Genomic DNA, 21,201 nt, shown 5'->3' on the forward strand with positions numbered 1-21,201 from the left:
TTCTAAGTGACACTAATTGAGACACAAAATCAGAGAGTGAGAGAGAATTGAGACTGAGTGATTGAGAGGATTAGGAGCTTGACTCCTTCTGTAATTGATCCTCTCTGTTGTGATCAAATCACTTGTAATCATTCTTGATTAATCAATAAAGAAGTATGCTGATTGTTTCCCGAGGATGTAGGCATAGATTACATTGATCTATGTTCGAACCTCGTAAAAGAAAGGTGCCATTTTATCTGCTTAAAGTTCTTTAATTGTTGTTTGCTTAAAAGTTCTTACTGGTTTGAATTCATTGCTGGTTTCTGGTTTGCATTTTCGATTTCTGGTTTATGTTGATATGTTCTTTGTTGTGTGTTCTTGAATGAGGTGAATTGTGGATTCACCACAATATACATATAGATGACCCTATTAATTACTAGACATGCATATAATATATATCTAAGTGTACACAGCCCAAAAAATAAAAGGCGTCCTTTAACTTAGGCCCACTGATATTTGGACAATGAACATATATATACTACAGTATTATATTTTATTGTGCCCATGACTATATAGTATATATAGATCCAAAAGAAACTGAAAATACCCTACAAAGCCTAGTTAGCCCCCTTTTCTTATAAAGTCTTTCTTTTTGGAAAGATGAAACCAAGACAAAAAAATTTATATATATATATAGAGAGAGAGAGAGAGCATTGTTATAACTTATAAAATCCTATATTAAATTACTTACACCATGGCCACGTCCGATTCTCCACATATATATTTATATAAGATCCTAGTAAGTTCTACTTATATGTTATGTTATAGGGGTTCAAATCTCATGAGATAATTAATCAAATAAAGATGAAAGAAAAAAAAAACATATAACTGTATTTACTATATACATGCAAAGCAAGGAGGAAAGATATTTATATTTCTATATATGAAATCCGCACAAAGTTATTAAATTATATACCAGATGTGACCAGATTATAAATATTCTCTACATATATATATATATTTATTTAAGATCCTAGTAATAAGTTCTCTCTGTATATTATATTAAAGGGGTTCAAATCTCATGAGATAATCAGTCAAAGAGAGATGAAGAAAAAAAAAAGGAACATGCAAAGCAAGGAGGAAAGATTTATATATATTATAAACAAAAAAAGAAAAAAAAAACTATATAATTAATTATAAAACTCACAGAAAATGAATTTAGAGCTCTACTCTCTTCCTTAGTGGTTCCCCAAGATCAGCAGTAGCTTGTGAAGTTTTCTCTTTGGCAGCCTCATACTTATCCTTAGCCTCTTCGGTCATTTTCTCTTTGGCTAACCTATAACAATCTTTCTCATTTTCTTTAGCTTCATCATAATTCAATCTTGCTTTCTCTTTTTCATTCTTATTATTATTATAATAACTTTGATCATGATGATCCTCATCAATATTAATTACTTCCTCATCATGATCATGGGGGCCAATAATATTTAACTCTTTAGCATTATAGGCTTTGTCCAAAACTTCATTATTATTATTATTATTGTTGTTGTTATTGGTAACTACCAAGTAATTACTAACAATACTCTTCTTAGCTTGTTTATAAGCATTTCTTGCACTTTCTATGCCAAATTCTAAGGCTTCAAACATTTTATGTCTGGCATCATCATAAGTCCAATCAGCTCCCTCACCATTTTCGCTCTTGTCTAAAATAATTAGGACAATTATTAAAAAAAAAAAACAAATTACTACAGAGAAATATATATATATATAATATAAATAGATAGATAAATGAAAATTAATATATATGTATATATATATATATATATATATATATATATATATACCAGATGAAGCAGATTTGAGTGCATCCGTTGCCCTAGAAGCTTCTCCCCAGTCATTTTTTATAATCTTATTTTCAGATTTTCCTGTGCCAACACTGATACATGTAAATGTAATGATATAATCAGCAATAATCAGATTAGCTATCTCTAATTTAATTAATTAAATCAAGGAGAACATTATTTTTATTTACAATTACAATGCATACAATACAAGTATATAAATATGTATATATATATACCATTGTGTGGTTTATTATACCCTAAAACCTTTGGTTTGCATTAGCTGGAATTAATTCAGAGATCGAAACACAATAATATGGTAGTCACCTAATAAAGATCTCTTGGTCTAACTGTATGATCTATGTGATCTGAAGTGTACTCTCCCCTTATAAAATGTTCTTCTTCTACATCCAAATATTTTAATACATTCAAATAATAATTTGCTAAATTTATGTCATTGCAATATAAAATTAAATAATGTGCCTTACCATCATAAAAATTCAACTTCAACCGAAGTCTTTTTTCTAACAGCACTTTTCAATACTCCTAATTACCACTAGACCACCCCTTGAAATTGAATCCTTGAACTGTGCATGGCATGTATGATCTCTGTAAGAATGTGTAATTAATTAAGTGTCAAAAAAAAGTTGGCAATGAGTGTAGTAATACATGCACCTTAGGTAAATGGTGTTAGCTTATTAAATTCTAGGCAGGGCCAGAATTTTAATGGGCAGCGATAAGAAAAAAAAAATGTTGAGCCCTTAGAAATAAATGTGGTATTTTTAAAAGCAGTAAAAAAATTATATATGTATTTCTAAGTGGGGGAAATATTTTTTTTGGCCCCTAGGCGCAAGCTTAGTCTACCTATTTCAGTGCTAAGCCTCTAAGGTTTTTGAGTATGCGGTATAGGAAAAATCCAACAGTACTCCTCCTTATCACCAGACCACCACCTTTGAGCTCATAGATATATACATGATTTTATTGACACTTGAAAATTAATTGTTGAATACTTAAATCCTTGTTTGCATTACCCTATATATTATTAAGATTTTCAATCATGAGAGTTCAAAGTTATAAGGTAGCTAGGTTTGTTCCATTTCCATGATCATTAATAATGTTATAAGGTACTAACTATATATATTATAGGTTAATTAGTAATTTTTCCCCCCGAACTTTGACATGTACTAAATCGTGTCCCCTGAACTTTTTTGGCCGTTAAAAATTCCCCTCGAACTATTGAGATTGTTAAATTTAAAGATTTTTATCTAATTTAGATATCAAAGTCTAGAGAGCATGGTTTAGTACATAAACAATCATTGAACAGTAAAATTAAATGAAATTAGACAAAAGTCCTTAAACTTAACCTTCTCAATAGTTCGAAGGGAATTTCTAACGGCCAAAAAAGTTCAGAAGGCACGATTTAGTACATGTCAAAATTCGGGAGAAAAAATTACTAATTAGTCTATATTATATATATGTGACAAGAAGCATGTATAGAGTTTCATTTCAAAACTATTTTGTGATCATGAGCGGAAGTAATAACTCATGTTTATATCGGTCTCTTGCTAAAAGAAATAATTTATTCTCTCTTCAAGAAAACAAGTACTTGTCTTTATATACTTAAAAAATGACGACACCTATATACATCACGTAAAATAAATTTTGTAGTCAAAATCTTTCAATTCAGTTAATATATATTCACCATTTAAAATTGATATATAGTTTGAAAAGGAATTGAGAATAATCACTTTTACAAAACAATAGTAAGAGCACTTGCTATAATTAGCTAAAAGGCATATGCATGTTATTATATATAGCTTTAATTATATCAAGAGAAAAAGGTGATCTAGCTAGCTAGCTATAGCTATATATATAGATGAAGAATTATAGTACTTTAAGTTGCATAATAATGAAGACTATTGTTGTTTTTTTATTCATTTTTTATTTATGAAGCGATCAAGAAGATCTTGAATTCAGTGAATGTGATGATGTCGATCATGAAGAGAATAAAATTCTTCATCAAAAAAGAATTTTCACATTTGAATAATCACGATGAGATGGAAAGATGATTAATTTTGAGTCTCTAATTTATAATAAGTCTAGTTCTATTGCTGCATTCATGTTCTAGCTATATATATATATAATAGCACAAACTGTACTAATTTTTAATTTAGCCTTAATTAGATTATTGTACTTATAAGCTAGCTAGCTTATAATTGTGAGACATGCATTAGTTTATGTATAATTGTATATACGCTGTTTTTGATTGCTTAAATAAGGTTGTAGGAAAATTATATGACTAGATGTGTAAAGCCAAATCAATTAAACTTTAAACAATTCAACATTTAGCAATGACAGGATTATCAAACTAAAAACAATAATCGACAAGAGGATCAAACAGAATATTAAAACTATAAAACACTAAATGCGGAAATAAAAAAAATAAAACAACACCAAGATATATATTGGTTCAACTCCAATAGATTAATGTTATGGTTCTACTCCAATTCTGAACAATGTTTAAAATTGTGTTTTTGAGGCGCGCCTCATTGCGCACAATAAATTGTGGCAGAAAGAAAACGCTCTATTGCATGCGCCTCAGAATAAAGGAGAGAGTAAGACGCCTATATGGCTGAGGCAGTTTGAAATTTTGTGAGGCGTAAAATTCAGTGAGGGGTACGCCTCAATTAGAAAACAAGAATTTTTCTTAGCCTATTTTTATTTAGCAATTAAAAAAAAAACAGCCAATAATATTTTAACTTAATTAAAAGAAGGCCCAATAAAATACAATAAAACTCAATAAAATTCAAATAAAAAACTTAAGAAAAAAATCCAACTAAACTAAACATACACAATTTTAAAAATAAATGCTCTTTGTTTTATGAGATATTTTATGGTATTTTTGGTATTTATAAGATATTATTTATTTTGTTATTTTTAATTACTCTAAAAATATTATTTTAATTAATAATTGAAGTTTACGCCTCAATTTACGCCTCAATGCGCCTTGAGGCTTACACCTCGTCTCACAAAAAAAAAAAAAACACCTTGAGGCTTAAATCCACAATTTTAAATATTAGTTCTGGAACACCACCGTAATCCTTCTTTATTGATTGAGCAAAAATAGGTACAATACAGCCGAGACGAGACTTTTTGTTGACTCCACAAAGTGTTTCAACTTTTACACTTTACACCCAAGAATATTCATCTCCATCTCTTTTCTCTGCACCTCTCTCTACCTCTCAATGTTTTCTCTCTCAAACTCTTAATCTCTTCTCTAAAGTGTGTCACCTAAAATAACTAGACAAGGTGGTATTTATAGGCTTAAAATCAAGATCCTAAAGTCGATCGTTACAAGAAATGAGGTTGTTAAGTTAGTTAAAAATAACTAACTTAACTAACTCCTCTTTAAGCGAAGTCTCCCCGTCAGCTTAAGTATGAGGGCCTCCGAGAACATGAGCAAGCTTCTAGACTCGCGAACCAAGGGTACTCGCTGAAGACACTTTCAGATAAAATAAAGTCTATACTAGAGTCGACTATCTGGATCTGCCATTTTAGGAATGACAACTAGCCAACTGGAACTCCTTTCCATGCAACACTACAAAAAATATCACTTTTGTCAGTACATTTTTGTGCTGGTAAAATAGAATTTACTTGTGATGTGGTTGCAAAAGGGAGTTGACAAATCAATATTTGTATTAGAACTTTTGCCAGCATAAAATGAAAAGCGCTGGCAAAAATTACTTTTCCAAGCGCGTAAATGCGCTGGTAAAAGTTAGATTTTAGCCACTGCAAATGTATGCTGGTAAAACTTTGACCTCTTTGCCAGTGTAGTTTGCGAAATGTGCTGGTAAAAGTTACTTTTACCAATGCAATAACGAACTGTACTGGTAAAAGTGACATTTCTTGTAGTAGAAGGACTAGCTGTCCTGAAGACTGTACCCAAAGTGAACATGATAGTCATCCAGGAACTCCCTTGTCTAGATTCGACTATCATTCCACACTACTCCTTTCAAGATCGGTAACCGCGAGTGAATCAGCTTTCCATGAAATAACTTTAAAAGACCTTTTCATTTGGAGTAACTATGTACTACAAAGGATTATTTGAAAATTTGACAATGATCTCTAGTTTTATTATTAGATGATTTCTACATTTTACTATGTATATATTAATTTTGATTATTGTTTGGTATTATTATTATTAATATAAAAAAATAATATCATTTTGGACTCTCATTTACAAAAATTACTGACGAAACCGTTTGTTTTGTCCAATGACAAAATAAACTCTGTATTTTTTAAAATTGTAAAAATAGGAGTCTGAACTCAATTTTTAAGAATTTTTTTTTTAGTATAACTAATGTGAAAATAATTCTTAACACGAATAGATGGAGCAAACGTAACTAATGTTATCATAACACTTCTATTAAGTTTTATTTTGTCTAACAATTCAACTGGTACTATTAAATACTATTTTAAAAATACAGATCTGTAACTTTAACAAAATATGATTTCAATTAGTAACTTTAACAAAACACACGTCATTCTTAAAATATAATTATTTAATGGAAGGTTTTGATAGTTACCATGCATGCCTTAACCAAGACATAAACATATAGGCTTAAATATATAAATGAGAGAATACTTAAAGAATAAACCTTATATGTTTGAACATATACTAATTAAAGATATATTTATATACTAGATGAGAGTTACGTGGCGAGCCACGTAAATATTAGTTTTATATAAGTTCTAGTGGTTTTTGTTTAAAAATTCAGTAACTAAGCAACGGCAACAACAATGGTCAATAGATCTATTTAAGTTTTTCATATTTGTAAATATTATAAATCTAAAATTTTAATTTTCTTGATTTGAGATTTTGAATTGTTATTTGTTTATGAATTTATTGAAATACTTGAATATTTATTTGTTCTGATTTTGAATTGTTCTAATTTATTCATACTTGAATATTTATATTGATGATTGTTAATGAATGAGAACTATGTACTACATTTAAAGAAATGGATTCATTTATTAATTACTAATGAAATCAAATTCGTTAATCCTAATTAACAATATATATATATATATATTTTAATAAGTTAATCATCAAGTTGCTAATTCTGGTAGCCAACTTTGTATATATTCTTGATTGTATATAACCCGAACTTTGGGATTCTCATCAATAAGACTGATTTCTTCTTCTTCAATTCCTTTATCTTCCTCTCTTTCTCTTAAACTCTTTCTTGATTTTATAATGGTCTAGAAGAACTAATAATTAGTAACTAATGAACTATCTCTCAACTTCCAGCCAAAAAAGAAAATTAACTATCTGTCAACAACGGGGATTGACAAGTTATCCCATGAATTGTTTAATATTTTGTCATAACAAAGCTAATTATGTAAACCAATTGATCACTCCAATTCTCCAAACATGTTTATGAATTGTATACTTTATGTACAAACTCTTTCAAACACAAGCAGAGTTCCTCGTTCAAAAGTTATCGTAAGAAAATAAATAAATAAATTAATCTGTTTGGATTTTACAGGTACCTGAATGTTCTTCTGTTAGCATTTGTTATCCTGGGAATCAAATTCCTAAGTGGTTCAACTACCGATGCAACGGGTCTTCTATACACGTTAAGCTTCCACATCAATGGAGAAACTCCAACTTCTTGGGATTTTCTCTATGTGTTGTTGCAGCGCCTTTTTCAGAGGACAATTTCCACCAGCAAATGTGGAAGAAAGATTACCCCTATTTTTGTATACGTTTATCGGTAATAGAGGAAGAAAGATAGGTATTTTTGAATGGGGATAATATATTTTCTTAAAAACCGGAGTGCAAAGCCATAGCTGCGTTTGGTTGATCGTAAACCAAAGCTAGAGAATTGGATTTGATAATTTGGGGATATAGTGTTTGTTAGAGATATATGTGGCTAACATATTTTTTTTAATTTAAAAAAAGATTGTTTAATTTTTTGGGTTTAATTATTGGGTTTATTTATTAACTGGAGATCAAACCTATTAACATCGTTAAATTTAACAGAATATTCTTTTATTTTTAAGGTATATTCTGTTAAACTAAGAAATCAAGAAATGTCGTTAGATAGACACTTTTAATATATAAAGATATACATATGCCCAATATAATAATATAATTAACAAAAAGTGAATTTTAATTAGGGATATGTTTAATTTGTAGTTATTAATTAGGCTGGAGAATGAATTACAGCATAAAGGTACCTAATGATCATTTTACTAAGGCAAGACTAAATAATGTTGAATTATGTGCATATATTTTTAAATTCTTTAACATTCATAGCATCATATTTAAAGTCAAACTACATTATTAATATTATAATATGTACGTTTCATAAATAATATAATCATCAAAAACTTTATTTCTTATATTATATTTATTTAATTTAATTTATAAATTATAATATATAATAGTATAGGAAAATTCTACAATGCATCCCTTAAAATGGATATATTAATACATCCCTATCTATTTTAACATCTGAAATAATTTTTTAGTCAAATTTTTTCTCATAGTCATGTACGTTATAGTTATTTAAGACATCCTGTAAAATTTTAAGAAATTTGGAAAAATTTAACACGTCGAAAACTATGTTCAAACAGTGTATTGCACGCGTGATTATTTTATTTTATACGCGTGTAAAATCGACTGTTTGAACATTACTTTCTATATTGTAAATTATTCTGAATTTTTCAAAAATTTGTAGGATATCTTAAATAGCTATAACGTACATGAATATGAAAAAAAACTAAACTAAATTTTTTTTTCTGAATGCCGAAATAAGTTAAGGGTGCATCAATACATCCCTTTTAAGGAGGTACATTGTAGAATCACCCAATAGTATATTCTCTGTTTCTCAAATTCGCCAGAATACACATTAGAAATTTTTCCATATGTTTTTTTCCACAAACTTTTTTGCATATACAAACAATTTTTAATAATTAGCATATAAATGATAAATAATTAAAATAAAATAAAGAGAGTGAATTAATAAACATTACTAGGATATTGATTTGGCCTGTTGTTGGTCCTCATGATGCAGTTGCTGCAGGATCTCGTCGGCCCTCCTCTCGGCGGAGCAACGACCCATAAACACCGCCGCTGCCACCACCCCCACCACTACCACTAATAATGATCTTATTGTGTTTGCCATTATATCTCATCTCATCTCATCAAAACCTCAAACTAAGGCAGTTTATATGAATGAATAATAATAGTAATAAAGAGAGGGAGGGAGACAGAGACACAGCTTCTTTTTCTTTTCTTTTTAAGTGCCACGTGGGTTACATGAGGCTTACGTGGCAGTCATTAAGAGTGTGGGAGGAGGGGGCAAACGAGGCCTTGGCTCCACGTGTTAGGGGGCTTAACATGCAGTAGTATTGCACAGTTCAATTACTCCTTAAAAGCACCGAACAAGGGAGTGGCCCCCTCACTCTCACTACTGCTGCGTCTTATCTATAAGAGAAATGCTAAAAGGCACTGGTGGTGCCTAGCAACCTGTTATATGTCAATATCGTTATTGGTCTAACTAAGTATCGAATCCATATAATTTAATAAAATAGCTTTTAGGGAGTATCACTAGTCATTCGCAACGCAACATGTAGAGAAGGTACTAGGCACCACTGGTGCCTAATAATAGCAATGCTCTATCTCTAATTAGTGTTTTAAGTTCGTGCATGTCGTAATCCGATTTAGTTTTAACAACAAAAAAAATCGTATTATGTCGTGTTATAAAAAAATATTAGTCGTGTCCTGTTAATATTTTTAAAGAATAAGTTTAACACGTCTCATAATCCCAGTATTTTCGTATCGTGCTTAAATTCATATCGTGTTTTGCTCGTGTAGCTCTATATTTCTTAAACAGATTAACTTGTTTTCATAGCTATGCTTAAATTCATACTTTAATATTTCATATGTTTTTTACAATATATGTATATAACTTTTTAATTATATATTTTACAAATAATTATATAAAAAAATTATTAGTATTATTAGAACTAGAATATTTACTTAAAAATACTCAAAATTTTATATCACATTTTTTATAAATAAATTAATATATTTAATTATATAATTATAATATTCATTATTATATTTAAATTTTATTATTATTTTAACTTATTTATAATTGATAAATCCACATAATATTATTATTATTATTATTATTATTATTATTATTATTAAATTATAAGATTTTTTAATATGTCGTGTCGTATATTTTGAGCTTCTCGCGTGTAGTGCTTTTCAGGCTAGTCTATTTGTACTTATGTGTCGTTCCTTTTGTTCTTCTCGTGTTGTGTCATGAGTAAGGATATATTTTTTGTGTCGTGTCGTACTAATTTGTAGCATCGTGCCGTATCGTACCCAAGCCCGTATTTTTCATGCCAAGTCGTCCTCGTGCCTTTTGGACTTGTGCCAGTTTCGTGTCATATCAAAAAACTCGGTCGTGTTTACAAAACTATCTCCAATACACAAATTATCCTACAAAATTTACAAATTATCCTAAAATATTATTTTTATTATTATTATTATTATCTTCTCTTTTATTAACATAAAATTTGACGCATATTGATACAAAAATTATTTTAGGGTGATTCTACAATGCACCCCCTTAAAAAAGATGTACTGATAAAATTCAGAAGAATTTTTTAGTCTAATTTTTTTTCATATTCATGTACATTTTAGCTATTTAAGGTAACCTACAAAATTTTGAGAAATTCAGAATAATTTACAATATAAAAAAATGTTCAAATTGTCTATTTTACACGCGTATAAAATAAAATAGTCACGTGTGCAACACACTGTTTGAACGTATTTTTCGGCATGTTAAATTTTTTCAAATTTCTTAAAATTTTGCAAGATGTCTTAAATAACTATAACCGTACATGACCATGAAAAAAATTTGACTAAAAAATTATTTCGGGTGTTAAAACAGATAAGGGTGCATCAATATATCTATTTTTAGGGGGTGCATTGTAGAATTTCCCATTACTTTAATAGTGGACAACTCCAAAAATTACCCACCATAATACCACTTTTTAATTAAATTTTAAAATTATATATATTTCTCAAAAAATTAATTGGTGATAAAGTAACTTTTAAAAAAAAGTTAAATAATGTAACATGATCATTGCTCATTTTGGACAATGATATTCATAAAGTTGGTTTGAAATGTTGACCAAAAGACTCATGTGGCAAAGACGACTCCATGGATAACCCCCATTGGAAATGCCCTGAGTGCACCACTTAGAGCTATAGTGCCTATTACATAAAAATTCATACAAATTATCATGTTAAAATGTAATTTGCGGCATAAATACTTAAGTTTAATTTTTGGTAGCAAATCATATCTAAATTTAATTTTTTACGGTAATAATACTGAAGTTATATTTTTAGAACTTTCATAATTATATTTAAGTGATTAAATATGCAATAAAATATTTATTTATTCTTATTTGTTTAATAAATAATTAAAAAAAACTATTTAAATTTTACAAAAACAAAAGAGTAAAATAATCAATTTATATCTAAATAAGATCTATATATAAATTAAACATAATTTATATATAAAATATATGTTACATGTAAATTAATGAAAATTCTTTTTTCTCCATCATCAAACATGGCAATCTAAAAGAAAGTTGGCAACTAACTACCAACCTAACCTCCAAAATTTTCCTCTAATTTTGACAATTATTTGACAACAAAAAAAGAGAAACATTACAAATGAGAGTGATTTCAAATTAACTTTATTAGTAAAAGAAGAAAAATTATTTGTGAAATTGAAGACATTACATAGTACAATGTAATGAATTGTTACACGTATCTTTTGACTCTCCAAAAGGATACCTTTCCCACCAAAAAAAAAAGAAGAAAAATTGCTTCATCAAATGAAGAATAATACATATGACAAAGTTTCCAAATCGAGTTAATTGTATAAAACATAAAAGAAAAAACTAACAAAAATTCTCCATAATGAATATGAATTTATAGCTACACAAGCTGACCACCTTCAGCTGCTAGTTTAATTCGCTGTTGATGCTCTGCAACCTTATAATCCACAATTTCCTTGAACAACTCGGAATCCAAAGCACAATCCGGTCGGCCATAAACGGCTGCTTGGATGCCAGCCACGAGTTTTGCTATCTCGCGGCCAGAAAACCCTTCTGTTTTCTTGGCAGCCTCTTGGATCACATCATCAGAAAGATCCTTTACAGTTATGCTCTGTGGCTTTTTCTTGAACAAATGTCCTAATTTAGTTGAATCTTCAACTTCACCTTCACCATAAATGTACTTGTTCAAATATAGCTTTAGTAGTTTAAAGCGTTCCTCTTCCCCGGGAAGTGGGAACTCTATTACCTCGTCGATACGATCAGTGATGGCACTGTCAAGATCACCTGGCCTGTTTGTGGCAAGGACTAAAACTATGTCCCTCGATTGATCTCCAGTTCGGAAGAGCAATGCATTTAAAGCACTGCGCTGAGCTTCACTCATATGTGTACTATTACGTCTGCAAACAAAAAAACAAGTTGTGTATTAGAGTATAAGCCGACGATAAGAAAAGAAATTTCAAAGCTTTTTTCTTATTATTATTATAAATAGATGCCAATCAAACTTTTTAACAAGGACATGTTCATACGATGTGCCTTCACTATATGAAAAGAGAAATGGTCCCATTTAAATGGAAACCACCCTTTACTGAAGCTTATTATAATCAGTGATCCACGGAAACTAACTTCTATTCTTTTACAAAGATAGCTTTAGCCCCAACAAATCAAACACCAGCAATACATTCTCTGAAATTCAATATTTTCTGTCCAGGTACAGTTCAATATATTTATCAGAAAAAAAGAAGAGAAAGTACTTACTCGCATAAGAAAGCATCTGCTTCATCAATAAAAAGTAGTAAACCTTTCTTGGATTTTTTTGCCCAATCAAATATTTGATGGATTTTTGTAACAGCCTGAGGACCCAACGGTGCAACATCACCTCCAGTCATCATAGCATAATCCAGACCCTGCACAAGAAAACCGAGAAACATTAAAACTAGTAACTTTACAGTTCTGGCTACCCAGTCCAGCTACCACTTTTCAACTATGCAACTGATACCCTTATCCCATGTAAAGCACAAAATCCAATCATGAATTCCATACATGTTGAAAATTTCCAGCAAGGTAATAAACTGAAAAAAGTGCAAGCCTGCAAATAAATATATACATGAAGCCGTGAGATGGAAAAAATACCGATTTTCGAGCAATCTCCCTTGCGACCATGGTTTTTCCAGTGCCAGGAGGCCCATAAAAAAGCATGTTCCTAAAGGGTGCCTGATGTGCTTTGGTATTTGATGTAGCTTTTGCAAGGTGTTCTATTCTCCTCTGTAATGAAGGATGGAGTACAACATTTCCAAGACTCCTTTTATTTTTCAAAGTTTCGGATGTTGCAGTTGCAGTTGCAGTTGCTGTACTATAATTTAAGACTTTACTTTTTGCTTTAGAAAATAGCTCTGACCCTGGGAATCTTGACATGGATGATTCTCGAATCAGTGATGGTTGTCCTAGTATACGATTAACATAGCCCCATACAACTCTAGAACCTTCTCTGAAAAAACAGCAAGGGAATTCAGAAGGTAATTAGATGGGATATCCAATCAATAACACAATTATGGACATAAACCAATTTGAATTTGATATAATTTGAAGTGTTACGTTTAATATTCAGGATTTGAATTTTAATTATGTGGTGTTTCGTGTTTACTAGAGGGACAGTAAATTTGGTTGCAATACAGTCAGCTACCCTCATCATGAATTACCAGCTCCAATGGTTTATTTGAGTTTATAAAACTAAAGATTTAGTTGAAGTCAGGCAAAAGGATTGTGTACAAACCTAGTGGTATAAACTCCTGCCGCTAATGCTGTAACTCCACCTACAGTCATAACCAACTTTGTCCTATCATTCAATAAACTTCTTACACCTCCTGCAGATTGTAATAGAAAAAGGATTACATCACAGAAATGTTCAAATATTATTTAAATGAAAACATTAAAAATCAGTTAATAAAAGAACTTTTTGCATCAAAATTAAAGCATTCAGAATAAAGAACACTATCTCTAAACATGTTTCTCTGATTGTATACCTTCTATATGCCCAAAAGTTGTATTTATAGCAGCAAGCCATTTTTCTTTTTCACCGGTAATTCTTTCTATAAGCATTCTCCGATTGTGATCTTCAGTCAATTTTGCTTCATAGGCTCGACCTTCAGCCTCTGCCATCGCCTTAACTCTTATGGTTTCCCGTTCAATTTCAGCTCTCTCTTTCTCTGTCTGGCGCTGTTGCGCTTGAATTTGCTCCTCTGTAGCTCTACGAGCCTGTTCTTTACGTGTTGACGATTGCTCTTGCAGATTAACCAACTCAACATTATGTTGCCTCTGGGCTTCATTGTCTGTCTGCAAACAAGAAAAACAAATATAATTAAGTGATTTCTATTTTTATCATTTTAATGTGCTGAAAAGGATACCCATTAATTTCTACTGCACTTTATATAGCTGTATGCACATAGCCTATGCATAGATGAGGAATGAAGACCTAATAAACAAGAAAGAGTAATGACAAAGCAATTTCAGCCTCATTAATACTTTGGCGTTCAACTTAAGAAAATACTATTAGATCCAATAATAATATGTAAAAAAGAGAATGGTGAAGGATAGGATTAAGGTACGTTTCACGATAATGAATTCAACAAACTTATGGATGTGCGCCTTTATGGAAACATGAAAGTGTATTCTTGAAAATTTAAAGTTCAACACAAATTCTTTAAGGAAACACAATACTGATATCACTATGCACCTGCATTCTTTTTCTAGCTAACTCATCTTCATATCGTAGCATTTGTGCTTTTGCATGTGCTTGCTGCTGTACTATATTCCTTTGTTCTTCAGCCAGTTTTCTCTGTCTTTCCTGTAAAAAAAAAAAGATGAATACGATATAAGTTGAGGTGCATATATAAGAAGCGAATGGGAAGAAAAAAATGACACTACCAAACTTCAAATTATAAATAATCAAACTCTCAGAAGCATGAACTTCAGTGAACATACTCATTACAACTAAGGTACATAAGTTATAACAATGAACAAAAATGTACATGCAATAAGAAGCCTTAAAGTAAAGTTATAAATGGTATCTCACAATATCATTTTGAGCTTGAATTGCCTCATGATGAGCCTTCTCAGCAGCCAACTCGGTTAGGCGGGTTTGTTCCTGTTTTCTCATGAGATCAAAGACCTGCAAAACACAAACCACCACATGGCCAATTTATTTAGTTGACCTTAATAGATAAAGAAATCTCATCTCAGTTCATCTGTCCCAAAAACCAAAATGCTAACTTTAATTTCCATAAACTTCATTACCTATAAACTAAGCCAGATGATTTAAAAAGTTATTTGCTTTTTTTTCTTTTTCTAAAACCATCTACTAACTAAAGAGCACAAATACCATTAGGTTTTCGTAAAAGGGTGATCATTTCATTTTCAGCATAACAAAAAGATACAAGAAGAACTGATATTCCTCTTCGGCAATAAAATGACCCCAAAGCTAAATTTCACCATTTCCAGCAACTTTCCCAGCATAGAAAAATGAATTGAAATTGAATATAAAAAACCAACAAAATTGAGAACCTGTTTAGCGTTGGGAGAGCTATTAATTTCGCGAAGAGCTTTGGCACCTCTCTCCAACGATTCAGGGTCGAACCCGGACCCTTTGGACTCTTCAGCTTTCGCTCCATCAGAATCCGATTTGGAATTTTCCGTTTTGTCCGACGAAGAAGACGAAGAAAAGAAAGGGAAGCGAAATGAGGAATCGGCGTACGCGGAGTCGGAGAGAGTGGATAACGATGCCGCCGCGGCCGCCATTGCTACACACGAGGAAATTTTTGAGACAGCCATTGTAAAATCTTCGAATTGTGATTGACTTTTCTTAAGTTCTAACAGAAATATGGCAATGGTGTCATTGTTCAGATGCTTGAGAACTAGAAAGGTTTAAGCTTTAAGGCTTGGCGCGACAATGAACGATAAACCCTAAACCCCTAAATTGTAGGGTTTAAAGGAAATGTGTATTTTTTTCTCTTCTTTTTGGGCAATTTTATTTTCTCTACAACCGTTTAATTTTTCATTTTAACGACAAGTCGTTTATACAGTGAAATTATTTTTTAAATAATAATGATAAATGAAGAAATTGGGTAAATACAATTTTGGACACTGTGTTTTGCAAAAGTAACCAATTAGACTCTCTGTTTTGTTAAATGACAAAATGAACCCTATATTTTCTAAAATAGTACAAATAGGACCCTAATTTTTTTTAGAAAATTTACACTAAATACTAACAGTTATTTAAATTCATACACAGTAACATAATATTTATTTAAGTGACTCGTGGAACACATTTCATAACCTGAACAGACAATTCTGCTCTTAGTGGATCGTACAGGAAGAAATGACTCTCAAAGTCACAGATAGAAATTGTGACATCTGAGCAGAGTATACATAGACAGCTAACCTGCTTCCATCAAACAGGTGGCTCGTATGCACCGACCAGAAAATGCGAGTTGGCAATTTTAAAAATATATCTTGTATGTCCAAAAAGCTTGCGAGTCACGACACAATCCTTAAATTCGTGGGACATATTCATATCATTAGAGAAGAAAATAAACTATTTTCCAAATTTATTTCTTATTGATTTTGGAAAATCAAATTGATGTAATTAATCTCTATAAATAGTGGATTCATCTCACTATTTAAGGACGTGAAATTCATTCAGAGAGAACACTCAAGAGAAAAAATCTGATTCAAGAGTAAAACATTTAGAGATCATTGTAAGAGCTTTCGAGTGAGATCAAAACATTCTTGTTCATTCTTCTCATAAGTCAATACAAATACAGGTGAGTAGGCTATTACCGTCAATAAGAAGTCGAACCTTTATAAATTATGGTATTTTCTTTACCTTACATTATTTACATTTTGTTATTCAATTATCCTCAATCGCTTTAATTTGACTCACTGTCGTTGGCTAAAAGTGAGGTCAATATTTTAGTACTTTCATTGAGAACAAAGACACACAAGTTTTTATTTAAAGTCTTTTTCAGGACACACAATGGTTGAAGAAAAACGGAGGGGAAATCACACTGATACAACTGATCCAATGGCCACAAATCCAAATGTGCAGACACCTGCAAACCATAGAGATCTAGCCAGGACAGATCCTGCTCTGACTAATCCTCAGCCACCAACAGGCCCACAAACTGTAGGTCAAAAAGTGACTACTCCTCTGGCTAGGTTCACTCCGGGTGTGCAAGAGACTAAGACTACTAGTATTCAAACTGAGCAAACCAACCCTTGTACTGAAATCCCATCTGCTACAAACTTTTAAAGGCCAATCAGTGATGACACTGAATTACATAACTTGCGAGCTGTACTAGGGAAAATACAAGGCTATAATAATACTCTTCATCATGATCAACAAGATATTGGAGCAACTATAAATTTTGCATTTGCCAAAAAAAAAGACGCCAGTTTAAAGAATGGCAAGATTGAGACATGAAAATTATGAGAGCCCAACAAGCAGCAATCGAAAACCATTCTAGGTAGGAGAGCCTATCAAGTCACCAACCAGTAGCTAGTAGCAGATGCTTACATTCCTCTTAGGCCACAACACGGGCCAGAACAACATCCAACTGAACACCCTCAGTAAACTCAAGTTATTTACCATCCAATCCAAGGCCACAAAGTCAAATTGTGGGCCAAATGGTGGACGAGCAAGTTTTGTCAACCCGTTACTTGGGAGAGAATGATCAGCCTTACACCCGTCCTCAGAAAGAGGTACTGAACCAACCCCTTGTTCACAATGGTCAGACAAGAAGGCCTCTAGGAAAATTAGTCTTTACCCGATTGGGTACCGTGCACGACCTCAAGAATGATTTAAATCACAGAAGGGGATTAGACAAACTTGATATCCCTCCTACTGTATAACTAGATAATACAAATTACTCTGTACCCGTCCCAGTTCTAAGAGATCCTAATGTGTCACATGTTGGTCAACAAATAGGTCAAGTTGATCCATTAGTGCAAGCACAAATAGATCAACTTAAGAGCCACGTTCAAGGCCTAACTGCCCAAAACTCACAGATTTAAAACTTGATCGGACTAGAGGATCACCATTTCACCAGAAATCAACACTATCGACCTACCGCCCACGTTCAAAATACCAACATGAAAAATGTATACGGGCAAAGAAGATCCTTTATCTTATATTAATATTTTAAAATGCAAATAGACTTACAAGCAGTGAGAGGTGATGTACGGTGTAGAATCTTCCCAACTACTTTGTAGAGGTTGCCCAGCAGTGGTACTTCAGGTTAGCTCCAAGGATGTTTAGTCCGTAGAATTCTTTCATGTCAGAATTTCATGCACAATTCTCTTCTTCTCTACAACTCTCATTTTACTTAGAAGACCTAGTCAAAGTAATACAAATACTATAGGAACCCTTGAGAGCTTACATCAGTAGATTTATGACTGAAACAACAAAAGTGAAAAGATTTATTGAAGAAGGTAGGCTTGCTGCAATCCTAGGAGGTATTGAACCTCTAAGAGAATTGTGGAAAGACATAAAAAGACTTACTGTAGGGTCAATAACAGAATTCTTAGACTGAGCAGATGAATTTATAAAGCTTGAAGAAGTTGTTTAGTGTGTGGACACAGTTGGACAAAAGAAAAATTAACAGCACACCACTGCAACCAATACATTCGTCTAGCCAGACTAGAATTCCCAAAATCACAGCAACTCGAGCCAAGGTGGTAAAAGATCAAATAATGGCAATAGACAGGGTAATAGAAATAAAAGTAGGTTCAGTGACAACTCTGAACAGCATCCTTAGAAGAATACCTCAAAGCTCACTGCTTTCACCATCCTAATCGAGGATATAGAAACAATCTTCACAACTACCCAGTCCATAGTGCCATATAAAAAATCTCCTCCCATAAAGAAATACATGAGCAAAAGGGATACCACCAAGTTTTGTCGCTTTCATGGAAACTACGGTCATGACAATCATGAATGCAATAATTTGAAGCAGGAAAAAAAATTCCTCATTAGGAAACCCGCACCTGCAGAAATATGTCAAGACCTACTAAGAACAAAGGGCTACCAAATCAGATAACACTCAAAATCAGTCGATGCCTCCACTAGTGGACGAACATCTTTAGGTTATCATTGAAGGCCCCCACCTTGCTGGAGACTTGGGCAAAGCTAGAGAAATATATGTTGGGGCCTTACAATATGAACAGACAAATATAGTTCTAGCCGTAGAAGAATTCCATGTTGGAGAACCAGTCATATCTTTCATCGAAGCATATTCTGACTACATTATTTATCCCCACAATGACCATTTGGTTGTTGTTATTCAGATTGTAAATAAAATGGTGTCTCGAACCATGGATGATAATGGAGCTTCCTCAAATATTTTGTTCAAAACAACATATGAAAAGATGGGGTTTCGACTAAATGATATGGTTCCTTGCACTTAGTTAGTATATGGATTCTTTGGCCAAAGTGTTTCTCTACTTAGACAGAACCATTTACCACTTACATTGTGATAAACTCTAACAAGCACAACGGTGATGGCTCAATTCTTAATGATCGATGTACCTTCTGCCTTCAATATTATGTTAGGTCGACCAACTTTATATGACCTGAAGGTTGTCACTTCAGTATTTCACCTATGTGTAAAATTTCTAACAAGAAATGGAGTGGGTTGTCTGAAAGTAAACCAAAAAACTACACGAGAATGTTATAACCTCGCTCTATCTAAGACCAAAAAGGAGGACAACTCCGGCCAGAGTTCAGAGTAAGGTAAAAGCATTGCCTAATAAGAATCTGCCCAAGGCAGGGATGAAATGTGAACCCCCACTTTGGGGAACCTAACACAAATGTTAGGTTGGTAGAAGAGCTAGAAGAAGTTGAAATTGATCCCACCATGTCGACCAGGAAGCTTAAAATTGGCATAAGTTTACTGTTTGAAATAAAATTAGCTTTAATAAAATTTCTAAGAGTAAACCTCAACGTTTTTGCCTAGTCACATGATGACTTGGTTGGGATCGATCTGTCTGTAATGTCTTATGCCCTCAACATTGATCCAAACTTTCTTCCCGCCCAGTAAAAGAGGAGATTGTTGGACAAAGAACGTGCACAATCACTAAAAGAAGAGGTAGACAGGCTCCGCATAAACAGATTCATAATTGAAGCCTTCTACCCAACCTGGGTAGATAACCCCATATTAGTAACCAAGTCGAATAAAAAATGATAGAGTATGCATCGATTTCACTGTCATCAACAAGGCATGCCCTAAAAAGTGTTTTCTGCTACCAAGAATCGATCAACTTATGGATACAACAACCGCCCATGAAATCCTAAGCTTTATGAAATGAGATATTTTAGCGTTGTTGGGATGTTATTTCAACAAAAATCCAATATCTCGCAATAAGGATCTTATATCTGGTCATAATACAAGAATCTTTTAGTTGGTCATAATATAAGGATCTTGTAGTTAGTCGTAATACAAGGATCTTGTAGTTGGTTGTAATACAAGGATCTTGTAGCTAGTCGTAATATAAGAATCTTGTAGCTGGTCATAATACAAGGATACTGTGCCTAGTCAAAATACAAGGATCTTGTATCTGCTTGTAATGCACACTCAGATATGCATCTGCTCGTATTACACATTTTGCTTGCACCTACTCGTATTACACACTCAGCTATATGCATATGCTCGTATTGCACACTCAACTCTGCATCTTTATATTACACACTCTGATATGCATCTACTCATAGTATACACCCACATGCATTTGTTCGCAAACAATATGGTTTGGCCAAGTCAAAGATCAATTCTTTGTATTTTAAATATATAATAATTATTTATTCTTATCCAAATATTTAATTGTACGCTAAACGTGGACATTAACCTACTACTTGTAACTTTCCACTAAGATAAGATTGAGTAACCATGCATCATCATATTCCTATAAATAAGGATTCACTCAAATAATGGAATGAGGCAAGTATAATAAGTCAGCTTTATGCAAAACATAAAAAAAATGACTTAAAGGGTAATTATTATGCCTACTTTTTAAACTATTTAATTAACAAATCAAATTGTAAGTCACAAGGCATAAATATAACAATTCTCGCAATAAATACATTGTGAGTCAAGTCGAATAAACTCAAGATTCAACCTGTGATGCAACCTCGTCTAAATAAGGATCACAAGATTTATGAATTAAGGTATTTCAATATTGT

General features: G+C 32.2%; 2 protein-coding genes across 3 annotated transcripts; both read right to left on the reverse strand.

Annotated features, from left to right (window-relative positions):
* Nucleotides 1-658: 658 nt before the first annotated feature.
* LOC115714451 (uncharacterized) lies at nucleotides 659-9,052 on the reverse strand. 2 transcript variants are annotated; one of them, XM_030643166.2, is made up of 3 exons: nucleotides 8,862-9,052; nucleotides 1,824-1,915; nucleotides 659-1,682 (listed from the first exon to the last, which is right to left on the reverse strand). In XM_030643166.2, the coding sequence occupies exons 1-3, from the start codon at nucleotides 9,011-9,013 to the stop codon at nucleotides 1,198-1,200; spliced, it is 729 nt and encodes a 242-aa protein (XP_030499026.2). In that variant the 5' UTR covers nucleotides 9,014-9,052; the 3' UTR covers nucleotides 659-1,197. The 2 variants fall into 2 exon arrangements, with proteins under 2 accessions (XP_030499026.2, XP_060970559.1); XM_061114576.1 differs by having other exon boundaries at nucleotides 1,824-1,904; nucleotides 8,862-9,023.
* A 2,541-nt stretch (nucleotides 9,053-11,593) lies between these two features.
* On the reverse strand, nucleotides 11,594-15,972 carry LOC115714403 (uncharacterized). The gene is made up of 8 exons (XM_030643093.2): nucleotides 15,531-15,972; nucleotides 15,043-15,138; nucleotides 14,704-14,814; nucleotides 13,994-14,303; nucleotides 13,744-13,834; nucleotides 13,104-13,458; nucleotides 12,729-12,877; nucleotides 11,594-12,370 (listed from the first exon to the last, which is right to left on the reverse strand). Exons 1-8 carry the CDS (start codon nucleotides 15,795-15,797, stop codon nucleotides 11,854-11,856), a joined length of 1,896 nt encoding a protein of 631 aa, XP_030498953.2. The 5' UTR covers nucleotides 15,798-15,972; the 3' UTR covers nucleotides 11,594-11,853.
* Nucleotides 15,973-21,201: the final 5,229 nt, after the last annotated feature.

The sequence above is a fragment of the Cannabis sativa genome, chromosome 4, assembly GCF_029168945.1.
Source record: "Cannabis sativa cultivar Pink pepper isolate KNU-18-1 chromosome 4, ASM2916894v1, whole genome shotgun sequence".
In the NCBI taxonomy this organism is placed as follows: domain Eukaryota; kingdom Viridiplantae; phylum Streptophyta; class Magnoliopsida; order Rosales; family Cannabaceae; genus Cannabis; species Cannabis sativa.